General features: G+C 35.3%; 1 protein-coding gene across 7 annotated transcripts; it reads right to left on the bottom strand.

Moving 5' to 3' along the window:
• Window positions 1-292: 292 nt before the first annotated feature.
• On the bottom strand, window positions 293-24,368 carry LOC136856632 (next to BRCA1 gene 1 protein-like). Of its 7 annotated transcripts, none has more exons than XM_067134586.1 (18): window positions 23,541-24,368; window positions 18,985-19,056; window positions 18,784-18,825; window positions 17,611-17,848; window positions 15,982-16,346; window positions 12,926-13,034; window positions 12,243-12,570; window positions 11,816-12,047; window positions 10,539-10,763; window positions 10,298-10,439; window positions 8,719-8,900; window positions 7,801-7,995; window positions 7,404-7,562; window positions 6,585-6,837; window positions 5,500-5,972; window positions 4,938-5,138; window positions 3,278-3,439; window positions 293-2,799 (listed from the first exon to the last, which is right to left on the bottom strand). In XM_067134586.1, the coding sequence occupies exons 1-18, from the start codon at window positions 23,790-23,792 to the stop codon at window positions 2,650-2,652; spliced, it is 3,780 nt and encodes a 1,259-aa protein (XP_066990687.1). In that variant the 5' UTR covers window positions 23,793-24,368; the 3' UTR covers window positions 293-2,649. The 7 variants fall into 7 exon arrangements, with proteins under 7 accessions (XP_066990687.1, XP_066990688.1, XP_066990689.1 ...); XM_067134587.1 differs by having other exon boundaries at window positions 5,013-5,138; window positions 23,541-24,171; XM_067134588.1 differs by having other exon boundaries at window positions 3,248-3,439; window positions 23,541-24,140.
• Window positions 24,369-26,940: the final 2,572 nt, after the last annotated feature.

The raw sequence follows: 26,940 nt of genomic DNA, 5'->3' as shown, positions 1-26,940 counted from the left end.
ATTCTAAGTAATAATTTCATACCATACTCCAGCAATCTCAAGCGTGTAATAGTAGTAGTACTTTCCGCAGACCTTCCCTCATCATATTCTTACACATATACACTCTTCAACTCATCCATAACTGGTTCTCCACCCTCACATTATTTCTACCTTTTCCATTTCCATTTCTCCTTACTTTCTTTACTTTCCCATATCTTAAACCTATCAAATGCTTCTTATCTCTCCTCGTCCAATTCGCTCTTGCGAACGCTTTCTTTCCGTTACCCCAAGGACAGGAATAAAACCACGCACGGATATATCCATACTTTAATAATATAGCATACATACCTTTGACATATATATGTATATTTGGTATTAATATAGTAGCTATCACACCTCAAGTGTCTCAGCATTACTATCCTACTCCAGCACTAGCAATGTACTGCCCTAAAACTTCATTCAGAATATATATATAAACAAGTAACAGTATCTGTTCATGTGAAATGCCCAGCAAAACACTAATAATAACTCTCAAATTAGAAAAAAAATTAATTCCAACAAGTGAATACAAATTTGGAATTCCAGTCATAAGGTCTTCAGCAGTATTCAATGACTGGTTTGCTTCAGCCATCAAACAGGTCATTAATTCGCCAAGATACTTTCTCTGGACAAAAGTGCAGTGTTTAAGCAACATTCTTAACAGTTTACATTCAATATTTCTCTCTACAGGTTACCATCAGATAAAAAAGGGGAGAAAGAAATACATGAATGTGTACTTTCTTTTCATTCAAGTAACTGAGTTCTAATAACAGAATATCATTCGTTTATTACACTGGAATTCCCGCAACAAGAACCTCAATAATTCCCGTGCACGTGACAACAGAAGAATGGTATGAACTTGGACATTCTTACAACTTTACTGATACAATTACTAACACCAACACCTTAAGTAACATTAAGGTGGTATAGAGCAAGTTAACTATGACTTGTCAAATCATGACAGCAAAGTCACATTAAAATGTGGGTTAACCAAGGTGGGAATCATGGTAGCAGCTCAATACTTTATTAGTGCAATGACAGCATATCATAAGTTCGGACCTTATAAAAATAGTTCACTGTACATTCAAACAGAACTCCTAAAGGTTCATAATATAAATCTGAGAACCGTATCACTTACATTAGCAACAAGATCCTTGAATATGTGCACATACTATTTGAGCCTCATATAACTGCTTTAAAGCACTGCCTTTATATATGTGTTAATATTATTAATCTTTATGGTATTATTCATTACCTTCACTTGCAATAAAGTATAAAAAAATCCAAATGAAATGCTAGTATTACTGATACATACTTGACTAACCTAGATATGAAGAGCAGCGTGACTAAAAAAACAAAAAAGCACTGTCAACGAAAGCTACAAAGACAATTATCAAAATAGTAAGATTCCTTTTACTACCACTACACAGCAAGATTCTAATAAAAAATGTAAAAAAATATCATAAAGCTTATAACTGAAACATTGGTGAGGGAAAACTTGTTCCAATCAGAGCCTCCAGTTGCATCTTATACAATTTCATTCATCTGTAAGCAGAGCTAGCAATAAGTGAGATATAAAAAGCAAATGCAAAGTCACACCGTTGGGAACACGTAGGGACTGAAACCAAGGGTATACTTGACACGTACCCCTCAAACGATACAGGAGCAAACATTTCATTTGCTGAGGAGGGGATTGTAGGAACGTTCTAAGCTGCAACAGGTATTGACACATAATTAGGATATACTCATTTGTGTTTTATTAGTAAGATATGTTACTTATACAAGTATTCAAAAATAGCAAAGGATCAGGTTAGTCACTAAGAGAGTTACACACATTACATTCAATACTATCTATATGAATGTAAAAGAATGAAAAATGCAAATTACTGGATAATAGACAAAGACCATACTCAATACTAGGTGAAGACTTACTAACTTGGTTATCTAAAACCTAATAATGCAAGGTATTGCTAATAGCAAACAACAGTAAAAATCAAATAAGTACAGTGCAACTTTCCATGACAAGAATCTGGTTCTCAACTTAGGCTATTACTTAAACATTTTAAAACATACAAGTTAAAAGAATGAATTCCTTATTAGGGCTATGTATTCACCATACAATTTCAACACATGCAAAAAGCACCATATATCTTAACATAAGGCATGTTAATTAAAAAAAAAATATAGCAATAACTTTTGAATAAAATCCACTTCATCATCAACACACAAGAACAGTTTTCGTAGGTGACCTACAAGAATAATACTTTACTGGTATCTAAACTGCAAACTCAAGTTTCAAAAGTGGATTCATGGGCTCTGCACTGGCTTGCAACCTTATGCTAGCATTTACCTACACAGAAAAGGGTGATGGATATAAGACTGAACTGCAGCCTGCTAAAATACAGAAACAATTTCAATGAAACAAATAAAACCATGGTCCCATATGGAAACATGCATTAAAACATGAGGGCTGTAGACTTCTGAAGTACTTCATCTGAGTCTGTATTTCAACAGCATTAAGGAAATTTTTCAGTAACATTATTCCTGACTGCAAATGACCTGGATTTTGTAATGACAATAATCCCTTTACCTGCTTATCCAAGCTGTGTACGTCAGGAGTTGAACAGAAAGCTAATGACAATCGAGAATAATAAGTTCTGCCACGGCACAGGACACATCACCATTATACTTGGTCAGGAGGCGTTCATTAACTTCCCTATTGTGAAACCCCATGTCTTCAAGTTGCTGCATTGGAGGTGCAAGTGGCGTGGATGTTTCCTTCTGGAAGGATAAAAGATGTTAGGTAAATTTCTACTTCACATGTTACCAACTCAGCCTTAGGTATATTAGCTATTTATCTATAAGTTTACAAGAAGAAATCTCGCTCTTGACAAAAAAGAAGGTAGAATAAAAATACAAAATATCATTAGTAAATTGTTCACAACGTTCCTCATTCCTAAAAGGTCATCAAAAGTTATCATTTAATGTTTTCCTGTGCTTCATATCTCATGCAGACAACAGACGTCTTGCTAGGATACATAGGGAAAAGACCATTCTGCGTGAATGACCAATGAGGTGTGTTTATTTCAATTCATGAAACATCCTTTACTAATTATCTTGGACTACTGCACACAACATACTTTTGAAATGGCTCCCAAAACCAAAAAATTAACAAAATGGCAAACACCAAACACTAGAAAACAGAAAAAAGTTTTATCAGATTCGTAACTGCCTATTAAGCATGGTCCTCAGTACATACTGCCGTGTTTGCTGCAGTAGAATTTTCTGAGACAGATTCTTCAGGCTGGGTTGCTACATCTGGAACTGGTGATGACTGAGCTGGTTCTGGCGATTCAATTGCTGGCTCCTCTTCGCGAGCGTACACGCGTCCGGGAGAATCAGACGTTGGAGACAACATTTCCTGTAATTTGAAGAAAGTTCCCCATTATTTCAAGGATAACTACTGTTAACTCAAAAGGTTATTAAAAATATTCTAAATAACCTAAACAAATATATAAAATTAGTTTTCTGTAATAATGCCACCTTGTTGAAACTGATGAAAACATTAACAGTAATTTTTCTCTTCCTGAAAATCACATAGTTAATGACTGTTTTATACATGAAAACCATGACACACATAAAGCAATTAGTTAAAAACAAAATATGGCATAAGATCACCATCTTCACAATCATACCTACTAAATACTGCTCTTTTAACTGAGCTTCCCTACAACTGAGACACTTTAACTAAGAAATATGGAAACCACAAAGTCTCTGCAGCAATGCTGATAATCTGTAAGCATTGAGACTAGGAAAATTGAGTAAGAATGAATTTGTCAACAAAGCTTAATTGTTCTACTCAACATTCTAAAGGGGATTACCTGTTACCTGCCAGTCGGAGAAGTTTCTTGAGTCGACCCCAAAACAAAAAACTTTTTAGGTTATAACATGCACAGAATAAGAAATTGCCTGCTTTATTTGATGCTCTGTCCCTGTTTTTTCCTAGTGATTTACCTCATCCATTCCCAGTCACATTCACTTGCAGACTTTTAGTGTAACTGAAATCAGGCCTGACTTTGCAAAAGTAACAACTCTACAATAACCCATAAGGGCACCAAAACGTTAATTTGGGCCCCCACTCTTATGAAAACAAGTGGTGTCTTTATGCAAAATAATCATGTTACAAAGGTAAAACTCTATTTATATCGATTGATAATCCTCATGGAAGAAACCAAAAAAGGTATCCTCTGTCATCTAACTGCTGGACACTAACTATTACAACCAATTTCATGGCCTAAGAACTTGCTGGGAAAGCTATTTCCTATTATCACTATTAAAGAAATTAAACCAGACCACTAAGTAAAGATATATTTCACGCACAACTCCTAAAAATCTATCAACTGGATGTACTGAAAATGTTGATTGTGACAAAATTTCTTTCAAGGAATTGTTGTTGGTTTTACTTTCCCTGCCTTCTGGTATTGAATCAAGTGGGTTATTCAGCAAATACCGAGGATCAATTTCTTCATAGTATTATTACTATAACTTTTTTATAATATAAAAGAAAAAGATGAAAATGCATAAGCAACCCACTTATAAGAGTATCAGGAATTCAATTTATACCTTTGCAACCTTTGCCCAATTTTGAACAAAGATGTACAATTTTTTTTGTTTTTTCAACTGCACTTGAAACTAATTTCAATACATTTATAAAAAACAATATGGTTATTTTATGGATATATATTATTGCACTTACCTGTAAAATTCTTTGACACACAAAGATGAAGAAATAAGAAAAAAACGTTTTATCAAAAACTGACGACAATAAACACAATCTGGAGACTTGCCTAAAACAGTTGACCATGGTGAGGACAGCCATTACAACATGTCACATACAATTATAGCTCACCGACACCAACCTGGTTTATACGAGTAATGAAAGACCGTGCTGTGTTCCATGCTCCGCGGACTAGATCCTCTGGAATGATGCTTACCAACTCATCTGGTAATGCACCCACAAGATCCACAGGCATCTGCGAAGTGGCGGGGCCTGTGGTTGACTCAGTAAATGAAGAGGTTACCCCATCACTATTTAAGCCACTGTGTTTGGTTTCTTTATGCTGCAAGGCAAATGATTATGAAATCGACAAAATTGTATGCCTCCATGCATAGATCTTTGTATTTCTTTAATTTCAGTGAACTACACTTCTTAATTTTATTGCAATCAGAGCCAACTTTCATTATAAGTTTACAACAAAAGCATAAGAAGGTGCTGATGTTTAAGATAATATAAACACTAAATCTTTCAGTCTCTTTTCATCCTGCCTTTCTGTAGCCTTCTACATACAAACAATACTGGCACAAAGATTCTCTGTGCAGTGTCAGGAAGACTCTGCAAAGTATTTTCTAAAAACCACAGACAAATCACCAAATCCTTTCTTTACACAATCAACTACTTTGAAATAAAACCAATACGCTCACCTGTGAAGAGTAAGGCTGTTCACAAACAACACTTCTCTGGCAGTTTGCTCCTGATACCCAGGTGCCAGGTTCTTGATCTTTTCTTGCCTGGTTACACTGCTCCCCAGACTTGCTTTGAGAAGCTGAATACAAAAGATTAGTTTGAAGAGCTTCATTTGGGATGGCCATGAAAGGTTTTGTGTCTGTAGGTGGGTCTGGTAAAGAAGAAATGCTGCCTTTCTGAACCTGCGTCTGGCTTTGTGGGTTTTCAGGATTTGTGCTGTCACTTTCTCGACTGACACTGGATGATCTTGAAGTGTAACTGGGGTCATTGACGGGACATGTCAGATCCTCTGAGGAGTTGGACGCTACTGCTGTTGTTCTGTCATCTTCATCAGCAGTGAGAAAGTCCGGGCTATCTGGGCGATCAACTTCTTCCGGCCATGCAACTGGAGTCTTTGCTAAATCTGACTCATTTTCATTGCTTGCAGAATCTGAAATTGCAGTGAAAATAACACCTAACATTCAACAAAACTATATTTAAAAATTAGCAGAAGTAGACAGAAATATCAGGGATGCCCTCACACAAATAAACTGCTTATATGTATACAATCTTGTATAGGGGAGACTAAATGTGATAGTGGAAAAGCTCATTATGTTTTATCTCAACTAAGTTACAATCTTAACAGAGAAGGTAACAAAAAAGCAAAAACTGGTAATATTCAAACAATAATTTTTTCACCATGGCAACTCCAGGATGACATACTTGATAGAACGTGAGCTGTGTTTATATATGCTAAGGAAGATAAAACCTCACATCATAAAAATGGAGATCCTTTACAATAGCACTTCAAAAATAAAATCTGCAAAACCTTGCACATCAATATCATGTATCAAAAATCATGCAAACAAGAACCCTTTTGACCTCACCCTAGCAAATCAGTATGCATTTGGAAAATTAATCAGTTATAGTTTAGCTTTACCAATGAACACTTACAAAAACATGCAAATCAGTTTCATTGACAGGCTTCCCTCTCCACTAATATGCAGCTTCATAAGAATTAAAAATAAGAGCAATGCATATTCCACATAAAACTGTTTCTTACCTTCATGCGCAGAATTCGTATTGAAGCATTCCGGTAACTGTACAACATAGTATTCGTGGTCAGAACCATCACTGTCTGATTCGTTGAGGATAGCCTGATCTTCAGAATCTAACTCGGAGAAAGACCCACTGGACATGCTGATAGAATCCGACTGGTTGATGAAAGAGATGCTCTGTTTATCTGGAGATTTCATTTCCTGATCCTTGTGGATTAAACTCTCCACAGATTCCTTTGCCATTTCCTTCAATGGAACCTGAGAGCAAGAATACAAAAAAATATAACCCTATGTATAAACTTGTAATACTCCTTACATTAAATACAATACATGTAGCATACCAAACAATGTCATCAGCTTCAGCGGTTACTGTCAGACAAAAACTGTTTAAATATTAATCTCACTAGAGTGTTGTATCCATCTTTTCAACATCAGACTGAAAAACATATGGCAGCAATCATTAGCTTTCTTTGTTTGTAACATGTAATAACTATTACTCCAATGTCAAAAATTGTTGTGGCTACTTGTATCTATGAAGGCAGATATTCACAATGTGGCTGGAGAGTTACTGCACACAATAATGCATGAATGCTTTGTTCCTGCTCATGTTCTTATGCAACTACTGTAAACTATTTGACTATTTTAATAAGTATGTCAACATTTCTTACTAGGTTTTTGCCTGCTCCTTTCCTGTTCTCCTCTCCAAGAATTATGCATACATTTCTCAATAACTATGTACCCCAAAACAATCAAACAGAAATACAGAGTTAAGGAGTTAATGGAAACAAGAGCTTCTAGCAAATACACAACAGTGAAGAACTTACAACTTGTGCTTGTGAAACACTTGGTAATAATTCAGGGGTTGAGGAGCCTGAGTCAACCACCTCTGCTTCCTCTTCAAATGTGATCAGATCCTTCTCTTTCTTTTCCTCACTGGAAACATCTGGTTTAGCAGCACAGGACAATGTCAGCTTCTGAAGACCCTGTTCCAGAAAGTTAAAAATACCAAATCTAAAAACTACATTTTTACAGATGAATAGTACTTAACACAAAGCACTCTGCAGCTGTCTACTGATTTAAACAAACAAGTTATTACTATTACCACTAATCAGTCTTTAAAATATCATAAGATGTTAAATTAACATAAAATATGGAGCAGTGTGGTTCTCTCATCTTTACATTCATTGTCAACAGTGGCATACACTTAGAGGAAACACAGACCTCTATGCACTCTGCCTGAACTGGATCCTCTGCATCGTAGTAGTTTTCGACAATGCCAAGGTCATTCTGAGGACCAAGTTCTTCCCGAGGAGGAGTGATTATTTTCGATGTTTTAGGATCTTCATTTGGGTAATTTTCAAATATTGTTTCTCTGACACCATCATGAAGAATGGCAGCAGAAAGATCATGCACCACCTAGGGATGAAATAAGTAACCAATTACTATCAATCAGTTTAACCACAGCACTAAGTTCAAAATGAGCTTACAGTGCTGGAATGACAGATAAAGCTAAATAAAATCATATTACATAAAAGAGAATGGTGGTAACAGAAAAGGCAGAAAATCAAACACGTTTCTTTTCAAAGTACAGGGTAGTGATGTAGTCTGTTACAATGAATACCCTTACAAAATATGTATTTTAAAGATGACTTTGTTGAACAAATATTCTTAATGGGTTAGTAGGCAACATTAAACCTGGTTATCAATTATATGCTGCCCACTGTCTTGCACAGTAATCCAGCTTTGGAATCACCATTCACTTGGACATCTAATTCTCCATTTAGAGTCAAGTGCGAAATAAGTTTCTCCGCTGATTTCTGTGTATGTACTTTCTGCCTCAATTACTAACAGCATAGACCTTCATCTCTGTGCATTTTCCTTGATTCTGATGGCCTTCTTATATGCCTTCATCCTGCTATTTCCATTTCTACTACCGCACTTATTTGCAAGTGGAAATTACCAAAACTTATACAAGCTACAATTTTTACCTGAATACGTAAAAGTTTACAAAGCTAATGAAGTGCACGTGTTAGCAAAACATTTTCGTAAGACATATGACAACAGTAAAGTTCTCTACACCTAACAAAATCACAAGTACGTCAAGTGACAAACACACAACCTCATAAATGTACAACTTACATCTCTTGAAAAAGATGGCTTGTTCATTCCTGTATCATCCATCAATATTTTCTCCAGCTGTGACTCAGGTGCTCCTGAAGCACTGGGTTCCTCTTCGACACGAATGGCACACCACATCTGATTACCGAAGACCCGTCCTCGCTGACAGAATCGCCAGTGTGTGGCATACCATCCTGGTTCACCTGATGATTAAGGTTTCATATAGTCGATATCCACTATGAATTGCAGTCACATTACATACTTCCTATCTGGTAACATCTTCTAACAATTACAAGGACTAATGCAATGCATTACTTCCTTAAAACATTTCACCTTGCATTCTACTTATTTATTTTTAGTTTTATCTATTTATTTATTAATTTATTAATCTATCTTTTTTCACTAATAACTTATCCCTTCATTATGTATTTCCAGTTATCTTCATGTCAGTGGCCCCTGTAGGCTTGCTCCATATGAATAGGGGTTTATCTTCTGAATAATAATAATAACAATAATAATAATAATAACAATAATAATACGAACACTCTTAACCCTTTTGCTGCAAGCCTACTATCACCACTAGTGATGAGATCAGTGTCCTGCTATTCACATTACTGACTAATTTTCCCCCCTTTTTTATTTTTGTACTTCGATACTTTGTTATTTTTTACTGTTATAATACTACGTTGTACTATCATATTATTATAATGTTTTATTATAGTAGGGATAAAATATGCAAATTATATGTATTGAATTATACAGCTTCTATTAGTAAATCACTTTAGTGTGAGACCTCTCAAAGCATGGAGTAAACCAACACCCTTTTTGTCATCCAGTTTAAAACTCTTTATTCAGTTTAAAAATCTTTATTGCAAACCTTGAATGCTTGCTCTTGGCCAAAAATTTCATCTGGAAAAATCTCACAACAAAAAATTAAACACAGATCTGGTAATCTATAGACACTGCGAAATTTTTATCTCCAATAAAAGTTTTGGGGCACCAATTTTTTTACAAACTGATCTTCAAGGGTCTTCCATTCGCAAGTTTTAGCAAATTTTCTTTCCACCTCTGGTGCTAGACAAATCTGCTTCCTCCTCTGCCATTTACTCTGGTGCATGATCACCTCTGATAAAACCTGCTCAAAACATTATATAAGGTAGGTTTGCCTAAAACTACAATACAAAAAACATTACCATGTTCTCTACTGTCACTATCAGGACTACCTGATGGTTCAGGTCTACAATTATCATGGTCATTTCCAAATAAAAGCTGTGTACTACTTTATCATTGAGAGAAATCCCCCTTCGTGGCATTTTCATGGTTAATGAAGGTCTAGCCCTTGTCCTGAGATTATTCGTAAGATGGAAATCAAATGCTGCCACTCATCACTAGAATACAAGCAAAAGCTCCTAAAACAATAACGAGGGAAATGCGTTATCTATTACGAGCTGCCTATCTTAGAACCAAAATAATTATGACTGAGGAGATCACTCCCATGTCATGGATGAGACCTTTTAATGTTAAGAGATTCAGTCCCCTGCAGCGAAAGGGTTACTGTACTTCACACATGAATAACTCAACATTCATGGAGAAAACTTACTGGGTGCTGTGAACGTAATGGAGACGTCGCCCTCTTGTCCAGGTTCTAGAGGTGGGCACACCACTCTCTTCATAGATGGCTTCAGTTTCCAGCCCGCTGGAGAACCACGGAAGCGAACCTGACGCCACTTGCAAAGAGTTGTCTGAAATACATTATATATTAATATGCGATAAAAAAAAAAGATATATATAATTCACAAAACTGAAAAACGAAAGCAGCTAAAAACAAGAGAGAAAATTACCTTCTCATTCCAAGGCATAACTCCATTGTTGGCAACACGCCATGTTTTGACAAACTCTTTCCCTGGATGTACGACAGAGCCATCAGGGTAAGTCATATCCCTCAGATATAGGGCATCGTAACCTCGTGTTATTGCCCCCACTGTGCAATCACTTGTGGAATCTTCAGCCAAGGCTTCTAGCTCTTGCAATGCCGCATGCAACAGGGAAGCATCAATTGGGAAGCACTGAGGGGGAAAAAACAAAAAATAACTTTTATAAATCTATTGGAATTGGAACCTGAATATAAAGTTAAGGCCAAAGGCCAAGCACTGGGACCTATGAAGGTCATATAGTGCTGAGAATCCACTGAAATAAAATGGAAGAAAGAAGTATAGTAATAAGGATGAAAGGTGTTGCAGCTAGGTGCCAAAGGGATATTGCAAGGTGATGTAAAAGGTAAACATTAAATCAGCAAACTTTGAAAGCTTAGAGTTAATGTTCCTGGCACATATTTCTCACCAAAGGTTATGAAATAGGAATTCCAAAATACTATGCTTAACTGCAATACCTTGACCTCTGTGGAATCATTACTAATTCTGTCACAACACAAACTTGAATTAATACAAAGAAACACAAGAGAAATTAAAAGAGACAAGGGCTACAATAAATTCCCAACAAACTGCTAAAGTCTGCAGCTGCACGGCTAAAAAAAACAACACATTGGATTGTTTTTTATGCACAATAAATTTCAATAAAAATGCAAAAACAAAATGGCACATGCAGTAATGTGTCTGTACAAGAAAACAAATTACAAAAATACAAGAAAATATCAGAAACAAAATCTTCATGAGAAATACAATACCCTTGAATACTGAATGGAATGTCATAAACTGTACTGTATGGTACAGATGGGAAAAAAAGAAAAATTAATGTAACGTTACTCATGCTAGGCTTCTAAGATGTCATACTGACAGAACTAGAGTATTTTTCTTCTGTTTGTTTTCATGTACAAAGAGAGAGAGAGAGAGAGAGAGAGAGAGAGAGAGAGAGAGAGAGAGAGAGAGAGAGAGAGAGAGAGAGAGAGAAACTTGAGGGTCTTCTTTTTTCTTACTGAACATGTTATTGATTCTTTAGTTCAGTAAGTGGTATTCAAGTTGCTAAAATTTCAAGAAAGACCTTGCATGTAAGAGTCCCTGGTCAAACATTCATCTAACCCTTACAGACAATAGAGGGACCAACCACACACTGTATGAAAAAGAAAAGGTGACAAGCTTATATGAGTACAAACATCACCCACCAAGTTATCAATATTGATCTTCTTGGCCTTGCCGGATTTTTGATACCCGGCTTTTCTCTCACTGCGACGTTGCTGTCTTTGCTCAGCCGACATAAATCTCTGTTGCTTGTCTACCATCTTCCGAAGTTTACTGAGCTCCTCCTGAGAGCAGAACTGCTTTTTACGGAGACCCTCCATCTTGGCAAACACCTTCTCTTGAGTGCGGCTAGCCCTATCCATTTCGTCAGCATACCTGGAAATTAAATAAACCTCTTACAGACGAGAAAGTTCACAAATGATAAAATGTTATGGGATAAACATTCATTGATGTGAACAATACATGGAACAAGGCAATATATACAAATGGTTTCTAAAATTGTACCGACAATAAGAAATCAAACAGAAATGAAATCCTTTGAAGTCCATCGAACAACAAAAAATTACATACTTTGAAGTCAAAATCAGTTTTTTCCTCTCAATCTTTTCCTGCCTCTTCAGGAGTCTGCCTTCTTCTTTGGCAAGTCGTTCCTCTTCTTTGATGAGCTTCTTCCTTTTTACGCCCAAGCATTTTTCATCTTTCTTCTTGCCCTTGCTGCTCTCTGAATTTAGGGTGTCAAAGCTTACTTCCTCATTCTCACAGTCCTCTTTCTTTGTAACTTCTCCGTCAGCATTCTCACTCCCAGTACCAAAGTATTTCTTGAATCCAACATGGCTGGCTTCTAAGTTATCACCTGCATCAGTTTTACCGAGTTCCAACTGCTCCTGAAGTCCATACCCTATAAGCAAATTAATTTTATAAGCAAAAAGACAAAAAGGAAATAATAAAATATAGAAATACCATATATTGTACACTATCTGAAAACAAAATTACCACAATTGATGCAAAGAATGAAGCTCCCTCCTAAAACTGGGGCTATAGTGTTCTCATACATCTACAAAATAATCTCCATGCTAATGGCTGAATGTTACAAAACTACCAAATAATGATCTTATCATTTGTAAAACTTTTTACTGTATAATGCAATCAGAATGAATGAATGGACATATTTATGTTATCCAAAGTTTAAAAGTACAAGAATAAATACATCCTATTAACAAAAACTACCAAAAACTACATAATTCAAATCCTACCCTGTGATTCCATCTGATTAGTTGAGGGTTGCACACTGTTATTCTTGAGGGCTTCAGTAACCTTGGAGAACACACGTTCACTAATTTCCTCACATATCTCTGCACGAAACTGTAATGCACATACAAAACAAAATTAAATTTCAATCGATTCCTGGAAATACAAAACACACTTAATTTACATAACTGCTAGGTACTTTAACTCTAAGACTCAAATTTCAACTCTTCTTAGGGTCAATCTGAAATGCAGAGAGTATAATGAAGAGGGAAAGAGTTAAGAAGTTGAAAAACCAAGTGGGACAGGTGCATAAGGTAAAGACAAAGTATCTTCAATTCAGTTTGTAAAGCACACCATGCACCAACTCTCTTCAGGGAGAATATTGACAAATCGTTACCTATGACATATTTTACCATCAATAACTTGAAATAAAAAGCTATAGAAAAAGAATCTTCTGAAAACTACGCAAGACCTACTGAAAATGCACAGGGATGCAGTCTTTCACAATAATAACTGTTCAAGAAGGCATAGTTTAAATATAGGACAAACACTTTTCTATGGATTACAGCATACACACAAGACCTTTACGAAAGTACTTTTACAAAGAAGTATGATTGAAAACTTAGGAAAGGTTTATCTTTAGATGACAGGCCAGCTAACTGCTACAGAAACCTGGGACCAAAGGAGATAAAAAAATTAAAAACATTGCACTCAAACTTTTATAAACAAGAATTCACAAAAATTTCATCACTGACAGGAACAATTACTTTGTGTGAACAATAAAGTCTTGACTTTTTACATAGCTAAAATTAATGGGTAAGGAGTTGACCAACTTGTCCTACTAATGGAATATAAACAATTACAGCAATTGAGATAAACGAAGCATGATAATTATTACAAAAAGTTAAACCAGATTACTGAGTTAAAATATTTAACTCTGATAGGCTAAGCACAATGATTGTATTTCATCTTATCTAATATATAACAATTTCTTAAAAATTTAACAACTGGATAAGCTGAAAATATGTTATTCTGATCAAAATTCTTTCAAGAATTTGTATTGGATACTTGATAATTATCATTACTGAAAGTTGGGCAAACACTAAAGGTATGTTTGATTGCAAGCACTGTTCTACGCTCTCTCCTTTCAGGAATTGGGTTATGTGGATTATTCATCAAAAACCATGGTACGCAAGTGTAAGGATTTTGCCTACTGACCTTTTCCGAGTCAATCATCTTATTTACAATCATGAAAAGGGTTTTGAAGGTAGGGCAATTCAAATAGATTTTAGTGCTGCTGTCGATTTGGTAAATCACAAGGCCCTTATTTATAAACCTAAGAATCTTGAGTCAGTGGATATGTTTTAGTTTACTTCAAGATTTCCTTACAGGTAGGCAGCAGCAAGTTGCTTTTGATGGAATCTTTAGCAAACCAAGACCAACCATGTCTGGAGTTCAAAAGGGTAGTGTTCTTGGTCCATTGTTATATTTAGTGCATACAAGTGATATAGCTGTTGTCCTGGAAACAACTGATCACTATCCCAATGATGCAACACTTGTGGCTGTAGCATCAGTCTCTGCTTATGAGCAATGAAGCTGCCCACAGTCTCAATCATGACATGGAGAGGATTAGAGAATGGTGTAGTCAGTGGGGTACAAGGCTGAACTCGAGTAAAATGAAAACACTATTGTTTAGCTGATCTCTTAAAGATTTCTCACCCCATATGGAACTCTGCTGAATGAGTCTGAAGCTTTAATTATTCTTGGTATATCTTTTGATTCACATCTTACTTATGAGAAACATCTAATGAAAATGTCAGCAAATGCCAAACGAAATTTATGTATTGTACTTAAGGTCTGTATTGTAAGCAAGGTATATATTGTTCGTATGGTATATATTGTTCGTATGGTATGTATTGTACGTAAGGTATGTATTGTGCGTAAGGCCTAATATATAACAGTGATAAAATCAATCCAACCTATTTTAGGTCATTTGTCCTTCCTTTACTAGAATACTGTTCTCCAGTGTGGATGTCTGCTTCTACCAGAGATTTATCTCTACTAGATAATGTTTAATGGTGGTAGGTTTGTTTCTTACCATTAACAGTTACAACTTTGGACCATCGACAGATGGTCTCATTTGTCAATTTTTTATAAGTTGTATTTTAACAGAGATCTTTCACATTCAAAACTGATCATTGATCCCTTTTCCCTGCCAAGAGCAACCAGATTTGCTGAACAGCAGCACCAATATACAGTAAATGTGCCTCGCTCTTGAACTTCTCAGTTCCAGAGGTCCTTTATGCCTCATACCGTTGCACTGTGGAAGAGTCTCCCTGAGGATGCTGTGCACTTGGAACCTCAAGAGTTCAAGCAAAGAAGCAATGTATTACAACCTACTAAAACAATTCACCTTGTATTTTAATAATTTAAATTTTTAACAGTTTAAGAAATCTTCTTATATTTTTTTATTTTCTAATAACTGATCTCTTCTTTCCGTATTTCCCATCACCTGTTAATTCTTTCTAATGGACACCATATTCTTTCAAAGATTGAATTTCAAGTCAATGGCCCCTGTGGGCTTGTTCCATATGAATATGGTTCATCTTCTGAATAATAATAATAATAATAATAATAATAATATAATACTAATAATAATGAAATGGGAAATCTATGCTGTGAAAGCAGTCAATGTATCATTCATCCAATCACCATCATAAATGATTGGCAAAAGATCAAACGATAGCAATATCCAAAACCTAATCTCTCCACCATTCTGATATGTACTGGTGAGACCTTAGCAATTTTCTTTTTCTGACAATCTCAAGAACTTTTGGTTAATGCTGCAAGCATATCCACATGTCCTTCTCTATAATAAAAGCATTTATAAAGCCCTAACAGATGGAAAAATTGCCTATAAAACAGCAAGAGCCCAAATATGTTGTAGATTTATATTAAATGGTTTCAAAAGATGCCATAAATACAAACGAGTCTTACTTCTGCATTAACATTTCTAAAAAAAAGTCATAAGAGTTCCTGTTAAATCACAGCAATACATTACCTTGTTCATGTAACTGGTAAACCACTCAGGAGGTTGCTCAGACATTTCCCCCTTCAACCGCACATCCTTTGGTCTGGCGCCCGTCAACTTGTCGATACCTGCACCAAAGACATCTTGACAGGCAGAGGTCTCTAGGGTCGGACTAACATTATGAGTGGGTGCTTCAAAGTTGAAAAGTAAATTGGGAGGAGAGCTGCGCAAAGCCCTGACAGGCGGACCCCTCTTGCAGTCAGACCGTGCAGTGGGTACAGGCGAAGTGGTGGTAGTTGTGGTAGTGGTGGTAGAGGTGGTGTTTACCTTACCACACTCAAGTGCTTCATCACAGTCATAACCCCACACACCCTGGACATGACCTGGGATTGGACCTAAGGGCACAGACACTTATGAAAATCAGTCTCTAAACACTACTACATACTGTAACAGCACAGCAATTGTGGGAAGTCACAAAACCATTCACAAAATACAATACTACACACTCTCCTAAACCATTCTGTGCTGAACTCCTCGTATGGAGATTCAGGCATCGAGCAAAATTCAGTCCCTTCACCATTCAGACAGTTTCTATCAAAGCTTCAGTGCCTCCCAAACACACAGTTTCTGTCACTTGCGCTTAAAACATACATTCCTAAACTACAACATTATTAGTTCCTTCCCAATTTAAATAGTATTTTCAATAAACTTTCCACTGAGGAATGAAGTCACCCATTCATAACATTAACAAGAAGTTAGAGAGTATTTTCTATGTATTCAATCTCCTTTAAATTGTTTTTCATTACATAAAAACCAGTTTCCATAACTCTAATGACAAGGCTCCTGTTATGCTGGACAGGGATTGTGCCTACAAAATTTCTTCCTCAATCATGCAATTGCAGGAAGCTGAGAAATTCTTTTACGGGTGGAAAAAATAAAGATGAATCCTTTTCTTTCTGTCCATCTTGAATGTCTTAATTCATTATAGCCAAATATCAAGAGCTCTTTATCAATAACACATTTTGACTAACATCTCGTTTATAAAAGAAAACAACAAAAAGATCCTGAGTTTCCATGCTCTATGACTGCCATCAAAATTATAGAAAGGCATTAAACCAAAAAATGGAAAACACAATTTAGTATATCAAGATCAAAATAACTCAAAATGCCTTTGCATATGGTAAAAATGTCAAGAATCAAAGCCAGCACAATATTGTATGTGCATTGCTGCTTGCTCCCCTCCTTCACTTGAGAAGTATGATGTACAGAAATGCACCTATAAACATGTAAGTAATAATACTAGTCCTGTAACTTATAATCAGGTAGTTTAGTTTTATGTAAAACAAACATCAGTATTTGCATATAAGCACACCTATCTATAATTCTCATGCTAAGTACCAGTAACGTAATGGCACAATACACTGTTACAAAGATACATCAAACGTCTTATATGAGAGATTTGAGAAAGTTTTTCATAAAACATCTTATATGAGGGATTTGGGAGAAAATTTTTATAAGGTTGAAGGTGATTCCACATTCTTTAAAATAAATTTGCAGCTAAAGGGTTAGAAAATTAATAACATTCATGTATTTATGCAATTATCAAAATGGCAAAATTATACTAGGAAACTATAAAAAGAGTTAAAACACAAATCATACCTTTATCTGGCATAAAGAATCCCTGGAAGAGTTTTCGTTCCGTACCAATAGCTTTAAACCCAGAGTGTTCCTTGGGTGGGGACGAGGCTTTGAAAAATGAAATCCCACCTTCTTTTGGAGGAGATGAGCTCACTTTCTTTATTCCAGAGGAAACCATGGAGAGGACAGTGGGAAATCCTCCTTGGCGAGTAATATCAAGCACCAATTTGTCGTGCATCTCTGCTTTTTTCTTAGCAACCTGTTAGGTGTACGAGATGAAAATTTTGAGCAAAAGGGCTTACATCAAATTTAGTTATTTGTAATGAATAATTTCAATGCTAATCCACACATTTAAGATAACAAACAAAAGTACTATCATCATCATATTCCATTTAAAGGGCCTCTGTGGAAGTCCACACAAAGCTCTTTTGCCCAGATTTTTTCCTGATATCACTAATGGTGCAAAATCTCATCCCCTTCCTACTTTTGCAAGTGTTCCTCAGAATCCTGTTCAACTACCTACTTCTCATGTTGCAGTAATCATGATATGAAAAATAAAATAAAGAATACTATTAACAGAACATAAGACAAGGAACACATTAAAAATGGGGCAGAATGAAATGAAAGGACAACAAAAAAATAAATAAATAAAGGTACCCACTCACATAAACCACATGCTGTACTAGGTGCACAGCCAAACATGTATGGTCAGTCAACAGGTAGTGTGCAAGACTTAGGTATAATCCTATCACATCACCATAATACAAAATACTCAATGAAAACTAATAACTTCAGACATCAAAATACTGTACAAGGTGGCCAACACCATTCAAAGATAATCAACCATGATCAAATGATATAAAAACAAAGAATTACCTACAGCTGAGAAACTAGTAGAAAAATAAGCAGCTAAGGTGGGTGAGCCAATGAGTTACTGCCTTTCTTTTAAGTACCTTATCCTTATTCCTCACTCTTCAAAATGGCAGGTTGAATTAACTTATTTGTCTTTCCTTAACAACGCAATTAAAACCCTGGTTTGGATTCTGGTAGAACACTCTAAATTTCAGGCTACTGATTAAAAATAAACTTACCAAACTATAATAATGCTTATAATTATTTAGTGGTGAAAAACACCAAATATCACTGTATCATAGCGCTAAATCAAATACACTCTTTAAAGACATGGTAACATACCTTAAGAGCCTCTCTGTATTCCTCATCAGAGTCAATTGGCAACTGGGGAGAAGAATAAAAGCACTTTTAATTCAGAAGTCAGTCAATATTATCTTCGTATGTGACAAAAAGGCAAATACTGTACAATGAATGTGAAAAATACAAACAAAGATTAAAAACACCTATGGTTAAAAATTAACATAAAAAGAAAAATGGCTGTACCTTATCTCCTTCTTCATCGCTGTAGCTGACACAAATATTTTCTTGGTGGTTAATGGTAAGCAGATTCTGGAACTAGGAAAAAAAATTTTATTCAGTTGACATATTTTCATCTTCACTATGACATGTATAGAAGATTAAAATCATAACAATCACACAAATGGTACACTTTTCCTTTACCATCATCAGATCAAAACTTTTACTAAATGGTACTTCCTTCACATATACACACAATGCTTGAACAATTTTTCAGTATGGTGGTCTTTGCATTTGACGACTAGGGAGAAACTGCCCTATTCAGGGAAACCCATTCTCTCATTTTCACTATTCTTATAGCTTGTATTTACTGTCAGGGAACTGACAATTGAGTTTTTAGCTATTTTTTCTAACAAAAATTAGGGATTTTTCATAATTCAAATTCCTTTCATATCATTTACTGTATGTTCATCATTTTTGCAAAATATGCAATTCAGCTGTTTTGAAGAACTACTGAAAATAAAATTTTAATCTCCCTAGCATAAAGTTGTTTTCGTTCAGAGGCTCCTCCCACAAGTGAGGACAAAATAGATCTCTGACATCTCAGACTTAGGACTCCTATCAAATGTCACCATGTTGTAAAACAAAAGGTGGTTACAGCACCCCAAAAGATATAAAGACCTCCCTTTCTCCCCCTCTAACCTCCAATCATTGCCAGCAAGGCTCGTTGTGCAAAGTGACCAAGTCATAACCATAACAGTTAGGGACCAAAAACAGCTGAATTTACCACGTGATGAATTGAAGAAGGAGAAGGATATGGAAGGCACGAACAGCGCAACAATGTGTCATTATGCTGCGGAAGTCTTGATTACTCCAAAACCCACCAAATTGCCTGCAAACTTCTTATTCATTTGCTTATAACCTGATAATTATGACATGGCCTTAAAACTGAATTGAACACAACTACTATACAACATTTTTATTACCAATGCACATCTGCAACACAGCTTATCATGTGTACAAAGTCCTACCAATGTAAAAAGAACACAACCTTTTCTATAGCTGAACAAAAACTGTGTTCTTTTTATAGCTGAACAAAAACTATCATGTTTTCTTTGTACGATGTGTAGCAATGTGGAGCTCTATACTAGTACATTAACCTTCTTGAGCACAACACTAGGTCCTAAATTGCAAACTGTGGCTCAAGAGATGTTCTGTTCCTTGCCTACGATAAGCTAACCCAAGACTTCAATCTAAAATTTAAAATTACAAAGCCTACAATGTGCACACACTCACAATTAGCCAATAAAGCAATAAAAGAAAAGAATAAAATTTCAGTTTATTTAATTTACCTTAAATCAGTTAAAGTTGTGTGAAAATTTCATAAAATCAGAGGCTCCTAGCCTAGGATTGCAAATATTTGCTTGAAATTAGACACAAGAATAGTGGAAAACAAAGAGACATGGTACAATAAATTCTTCACATATAAAACATTTTTCCTCCATACACTTTTTAAAACAGTCAATGGTTTATACTAAAGGATTCTCTCTCTCTCTCTCTCTCTCTCTCTCTCTCTCTCTCTCTCTCTCTCTCTCTCTCTCTCTCTCTCTCTCTCATTTAGATGGGATTGCTTGTCAACAGGGAAACATGAACTATAACTCTGTGTTACATGTACTGAACATAGATTGTCTAGACAGAGAGCACTGTTTATGTTATGCAAATTAAAGTTATAAAATTACCATATATAAACTTAGCTTTACTGCTTCCATGAATCATGAAATACTTGTCAAATTTCCTACTATTATGAACCTATAGCTTAAGTACAAGACATTCTTCATAATTAAAACTTCTGTACTGTTTCTGGATTTAGTTTAACTGTTAGTGTCCACCGATTTCAATTTCTTTAATTTTAAGAGATCTGATAACTAAAATTACTGTCCCAATCTGCTTACTGTTCCCTCCCGGCTGCCTGACCTAAATCAGCACCTACTTTTCCCATGAACACCCTTCAATTTAAGATAAATGACATAGCATACTCGGAATATTTTCAGCTATTTAATTATAATGTTATATATACATAACAGCCTAATGCTGTAGTTTCATGTATATATATTCAGATGCTGAACAGTACCACTTAATCTTTGTTTTGCCATGTTTCCGACAGAGTCTGATAATGCATTACCTGCATTCTTTACCGCGAGCATGATTTTACTAAAGGGGCTCTTGCCTTTAAAGATAAGCCATCACAATTTTCGAAATAATTAAGGGTCATACAGAAAGGGTTGTACACTTATAAATTAATCACGAATACAATTAGCAGCCCCTATATTACTGCAATAAAAACCACATCAGTCTTATCAGTCCCAAATAGGCCTATCATATATCGCTCTGAGTAGGCCTATCAAACCTATTCAGAATAGGCCTATCATTACATTTTGCCAAACCTCTGACTAAACTGAGCAATCTACATACACCCTTCACAGAGATAATATCTATTACAAAACTATCCCATTTTGTGTTTACAAGACATTCAGCACTGAAGGTGCTTGAATTGAAAGTACAAAATATAAATCCCCACTCTTTCAAATGCCTACTGATAGCTTCATAATGGCAATGCACAAGATTAAGCTAAAGTACATTCGCAACACGATATATTTCAACCGATTCCTAATTGTCTGGGACAAAATGTCATGAATAATACGAATAACAGTCACATTCTTTACAGATGAGGGTAAAACAAGACCCTTTCCTAGTTTAATTCTTGTTGTATTTCTAAAGATACACTGAAATCCTTAAGCTTTACACAAACACAAATTAATGTCCTATATGGATAGTAGTCTTCATAAAGCTTACTAATGTCCTGTAGGGACAGTGGTCTTTATAAAGCTTAAGGATTTTCAGTGTATCTTTTCCAACAAACCAAGAATTACATTCTTGAAAGAGTCTTATTTTCTCTAAACATAACAGTCATGTCAAAATTCATGGTAAGTGTATCATCAACTCTACCAAACTCATGACAAGGCAGCTTAATCTCAGTACGTTGCCAATGTAACACAAGTTCAGATTCCTTGAAACGGTGCATTGTAGCTGATTTTTAACTTTATAAAGTGTGCACATTTGTTCTTAGCTATGGATATAAAATTAATAAGAAATTTGAAATATTCCATTTGGAAATATAGTGCAATGGATATTAAAATGCAATAAGCCTGTAGAGTTTCCCTCGTCCATAACTAAAATATCCTCAGATGAAAAACACGACAAATACTTCTACAAAAGACGTAAATTATGTGAATTCCACAAAACTTTTAAACACCTAGTCAGACTACTGTATATATGATGTCTGCACCTTAAATTTACGGACAACAGGTTGTCTACTGATATTGTCCTTGCATATTTTCCTTCAGAAATGTCTATTTTTCTCAGTATTTTGGTCATCAAAAACAAGTTTTGTGCATTAGGCATATTCTATTATCAGCATATAACAGAAAATGAACTATATACAATCAAACCTCACCAATCTGGACTTAGTTAATCCAGATTTTTTAATAATCTGGATAAATTTTGTATTATCCGAGGTTTTGTTAGGGTATGCTTATAATGTGGAACTGGGACATACATTTCTGGCTGTTTCTCTCATGTTTTGGGTATTTTTAACCTTTACTGTTAGCTAAAAGCAACAATTTTTCATTTTGAAATTTTCTAATGACGAGAATCTGGCATCTGATTGCCTAGGTTAGGCTAACCTAGATTCTAAACTAATTTTATTTTGTGATATAACTCTACCTTGAAATTCAGATACATGCACTTCATATTTTCCCGACAATTATATTTTACTGTACACTATATGTTTTTGCATTACTATTAATACAAAATAATAATTTTTACATTTTCCTATCCCCATAAGCTATATTATGGATGAACCATATAGAGGAAACAGGTTTTTGGCTGCCTTTGGGGTAATCTGCATAGTAAATGTATGCTTTAATTTCTTGCAAAATATTTCCTGGCTAAAGTGAATACAACTACTGCAGCCTCAGCCTCGTTACTGTCAGTCGCTGCCCAGAATATTCATCGCCTCTTCCTCATGTTTTTATATCTTTGTTAATGTCTTTCATAGTTACTGCCTTTCATTTTGCATGTAAACTGTTATGGAACAAGAGATATGTGGTAGTTGTCTCAGTTTTAACTTTTTCTCATGGTTATGCATTTCTAAAATTATCATTTATACAAATTAATCGTTTTTGCATTTTTCCTACCCATATATAGTAAGCAGGACCTTAGAGTGAAAAGAAACGGTTTTTCAGATGCCTTTAGCCCTGACAATTAATCTGATCATTACCGTTAATTGCAACTAAATTATGGTGTCGAATTATTATTTAAAGGTTGACCCGACCTACTGCAATCCGAAAAACTTAAAAATTTCTAAGGCAAAATTAAACAGTAACCTAAATAACATTTAGGGCTACGCTGTCTTTTTCAGGAAGCTTTTAAAAGTTTGGCAGAAGACATAACCCCGTTACCTTACGATGGCTAGGGCTTAGCCTAATGTAATCTTTTAAGCGACGAAACACCAAAATACAAACCAAGTACGACTTGAATTTCTTCCAGTCCAGCTCGGAGAGGTCCTGGTCCATCATCCCGACCTCGCCAATGGTCTTGCCATAGAACTGGATCGAAAATATGACGGCATCAACCTCGGACTGCTGTCGCTGCTTCGCCATAGTTGCAGCTTCTGACGACTGACCCCCCTCCGACGCCATATCTCTTTCCCCCTCCGTATCTCTCTTGTCGCAAGACGTTGTTTCCTCCGGCGAGTTGATGATGCCGTACTTCATCGTTCCATCTGTCGTTCTATGGGGAAGCGAACGTCTTGCGAAGTTTCCTCGAGGGCATAAAGAAAGCACAAGAACTTGCGATTCTCCGACCCGAACAACAGTCTTCTCATACGAATGATAGATCGTAGAACACTCGTCCGATTTTTCGCGAGTTGGTGAAATCCGGTATTGTTATTTTTACTTTTTCACCCATAAAATCACAAATCCTTCACAAAATACAGCATATAAAAATATTTTTTTTCCATAAAATAATATATGATGCAAATTTAGGACATCACAAGCTAATTCTATACGTGACTTTACACGAGATTAAACGAATGCGAACAGGAAAATACAGCTGGACTCGACGCATGCGCAAAGACATCAGCTGTTAAACTGTAAACAAACAAAAGATCACAACAAACATTTAATAATACGTCACATGGTTCTTTAAATATACCCAGGACAAAGTGGATCGTGTTCCTATGTCATATTAGTAATATCTACTAAATTAAAACAAGTTAGGGCGACTTTTTTTTAACAAACTTGTTTCGTCAGTCATTCCAACCTAGTCAAGATCATGCGCACCTGAGTAACAAAGTTAGTGCAGATGTGGTGGTGCAACATTTGCTGCATCCATCACAAAATAATGATAATTAAATGATAATTGATGCTATTTATCTCTCCCTGGGAGAAAAGAAGTTTAAATCAAATTTATTCACGAAAAAAAACTGGGTCACTCCGTACATAATCAGATTCAGCAGTTTTAAGTCTAGACAGCGTCCCAATCTCTTCCTTCTTCGGTATTTGCCCGTTGAGTCATTATCGCCTCCAATTTCAGCCATTGCTCCATAACAGTCATACTAATCCCAAGTTCCGGTTGGGGAAAATCGGTCCTTGCATGCATATATATATATATATATATATATATATATATATATATATATATATATATATATATATATATATATATATATATATATATATATATATATATATATATATATATATAGTTGACCCACAAATAACAACACTGAATTCATTATACCTTAAGAATTGCTTACACTCCAGGCGAACTGGATGAAAAAGTTATTCACAGGGTAAAGTAAATTCGATAATGTTATATTATATATTGGATTATATTTAAAAATAAAAAATCACGTGTATACTAGTGATAAATTTACATACTTGTTATCAATGAGGAGAAGGGGTGATTTCTAATCTAAGTATAGAACAAGTCGATTGTCTACCACCCCACTTAGAGCAATAGGCCTAACTTCAGATTCTAGCCGGATCAAGTGCACTTATCAATTATAATCCCTCCAACGTAAAATCATTTTCCAAGGTGAAGTGAATTCATCAACAAGCTGTTTAATATTTGTAAGTATAAAACGTCACGTGTGTGTGTGTGTACACATGGCAAAAATTCATAATTGGTCAAGTGTTCCCGGCTTAGCAATCTGGTGTCGTGGTGGCGGCTGGTTAATTTTGTATCTAAGTTTTGTATGTATATATATATATATATATATATATATATATATATATATATATATAGTATGTGTGTATATACATATAGAGAGGGGGTGATCTTTGACTTCATACTAAGAAGAGGAATATACTATATATACAGTATATATATATATATATATATATATATATATATATATATATATATATATATATATATATATATATATATTATATATATATATATATATATATATATATATATATATATATATATATATATATATAGAGAGAGAGAGAGAGAGAGAGAGAGAGAGAGAGAGAGAGAGAGAGAGAGAGAGAGAGAGAGAGAGAGAGAGGGTGGGGGAATCTTTGACTATATACTATAATAAGAAGAGGAACGAGTCGGGACTCGGGAAAGTCTAGATGCCTTCACAGGAAGGTGGGCTTACACGTAACGCCTAAAGAGTTCTTTGACCATGAACAGACAACTCTAGGCCCATGAGATCGGGCCTCCAAGACACGCTGTCATATCCTTTTACGCCGAAGAGACAGACAAACATTATGTGGGTTGTACTTTCGTCTAGCTGTGTTCAAGAAACGGAGGACATTTTCCGTTATGTTGGGATTTGGGAATTATGAAGAGTTCCGTTTGCGTCAATATAAGAGCAAGTATTGAAGCCTGCAGAGAAAAGGAAACTGAAAAGTAAAAAAAAAAAGTCCGAGAAAGAGAAATAGGCCACACAGATAAAGACAAACTATTAAGATAAAAAAAGGAAATAAAATCTCTTGCAAATATTAATGTAACCACAATTAACAATTTTCTTTTTTATATTCATATAATTTACTCATTCATAGCTAAATATGAATGTTAATATTAAAAATCGGTTCTTTTTTCTAAATCATTGCCTCCAACGCCGTACGACGCAATAGGCTTATGTGAGTTTCGTCACTCATGACTGCTTCCAGAAAATACCCACCCATCTTTAGCTTCCCTCAGTCTCATGGCTCTAATCCGCGTAGGTCGAAGTCTTCAAACTCTTCTGGTGCCCAGAGAAGCCTAGTAGAGACCAATAACAGTATTCCTGTTATTCACGATAACATTATTAATATTATTCAGTTTGGTGTTCTGGTTTTAGCATACAGTCTGACAGTTCCTCCATACCTTATGTCAGTTCGTTACGGTTTGCAGAAAGTAGCGGCCTGTTGGCAATGCATCCATCCATTTCTTGATGGAAGTAAAACTATAGCATTTGTTATCTTTCAAAAGGAACTATGCCTTTCAACTATACATAGAAAATCAGTTTTCTTTTCCGGAATAATGCCACAAACACTATAAAATTTCTTATAATGGCAAGAGTAAAAGTTTATTTGTGAAAAAAAATTCTGAAACATTTTCAAGGGAACTTTGGATAATTTTTGGGGTGATTTTGAACAATGTTGCAGGCTGTGAATTTTCAGATAACGAAGTAGAGAGAGAGAGACACGATAATGATATTGCATGTTTTAGATGCCTGTTGCAAGAAAACATCAGAGACAATCTGCAACAAAAGCAAGTAAACATAATCTGAGGTATCTTTTTTTCGCTTTACTTCATCGCCTTTGAATCCATCAAAGCAGTTTTGAAAATAACCACCATAAGTGTTTTTTTTTTTTTTAAACAACTGTGGAACAAATTTTATACAGAAAGTTCTCAGCACGG

This window comes from Macrobrachium rosenbergii, chromosome 36 (assembly GCF_040412425.1).
Source record: "Macrobrachium rosenbergii isolate ZJJX-2024 chromosome 36, ASM4041242v1, whole genome shotgun sequence".
Lineage (NCBI taxonomy): Eukaryota > Metazoa > Arthropoda > Malacostraca > Decapoda > Palaemonidae > Macrobrachium > Macrobrachium rosenbergii.
This window is presented reverse-complemented; position numbering and strand designations above follow the sequence as displayed.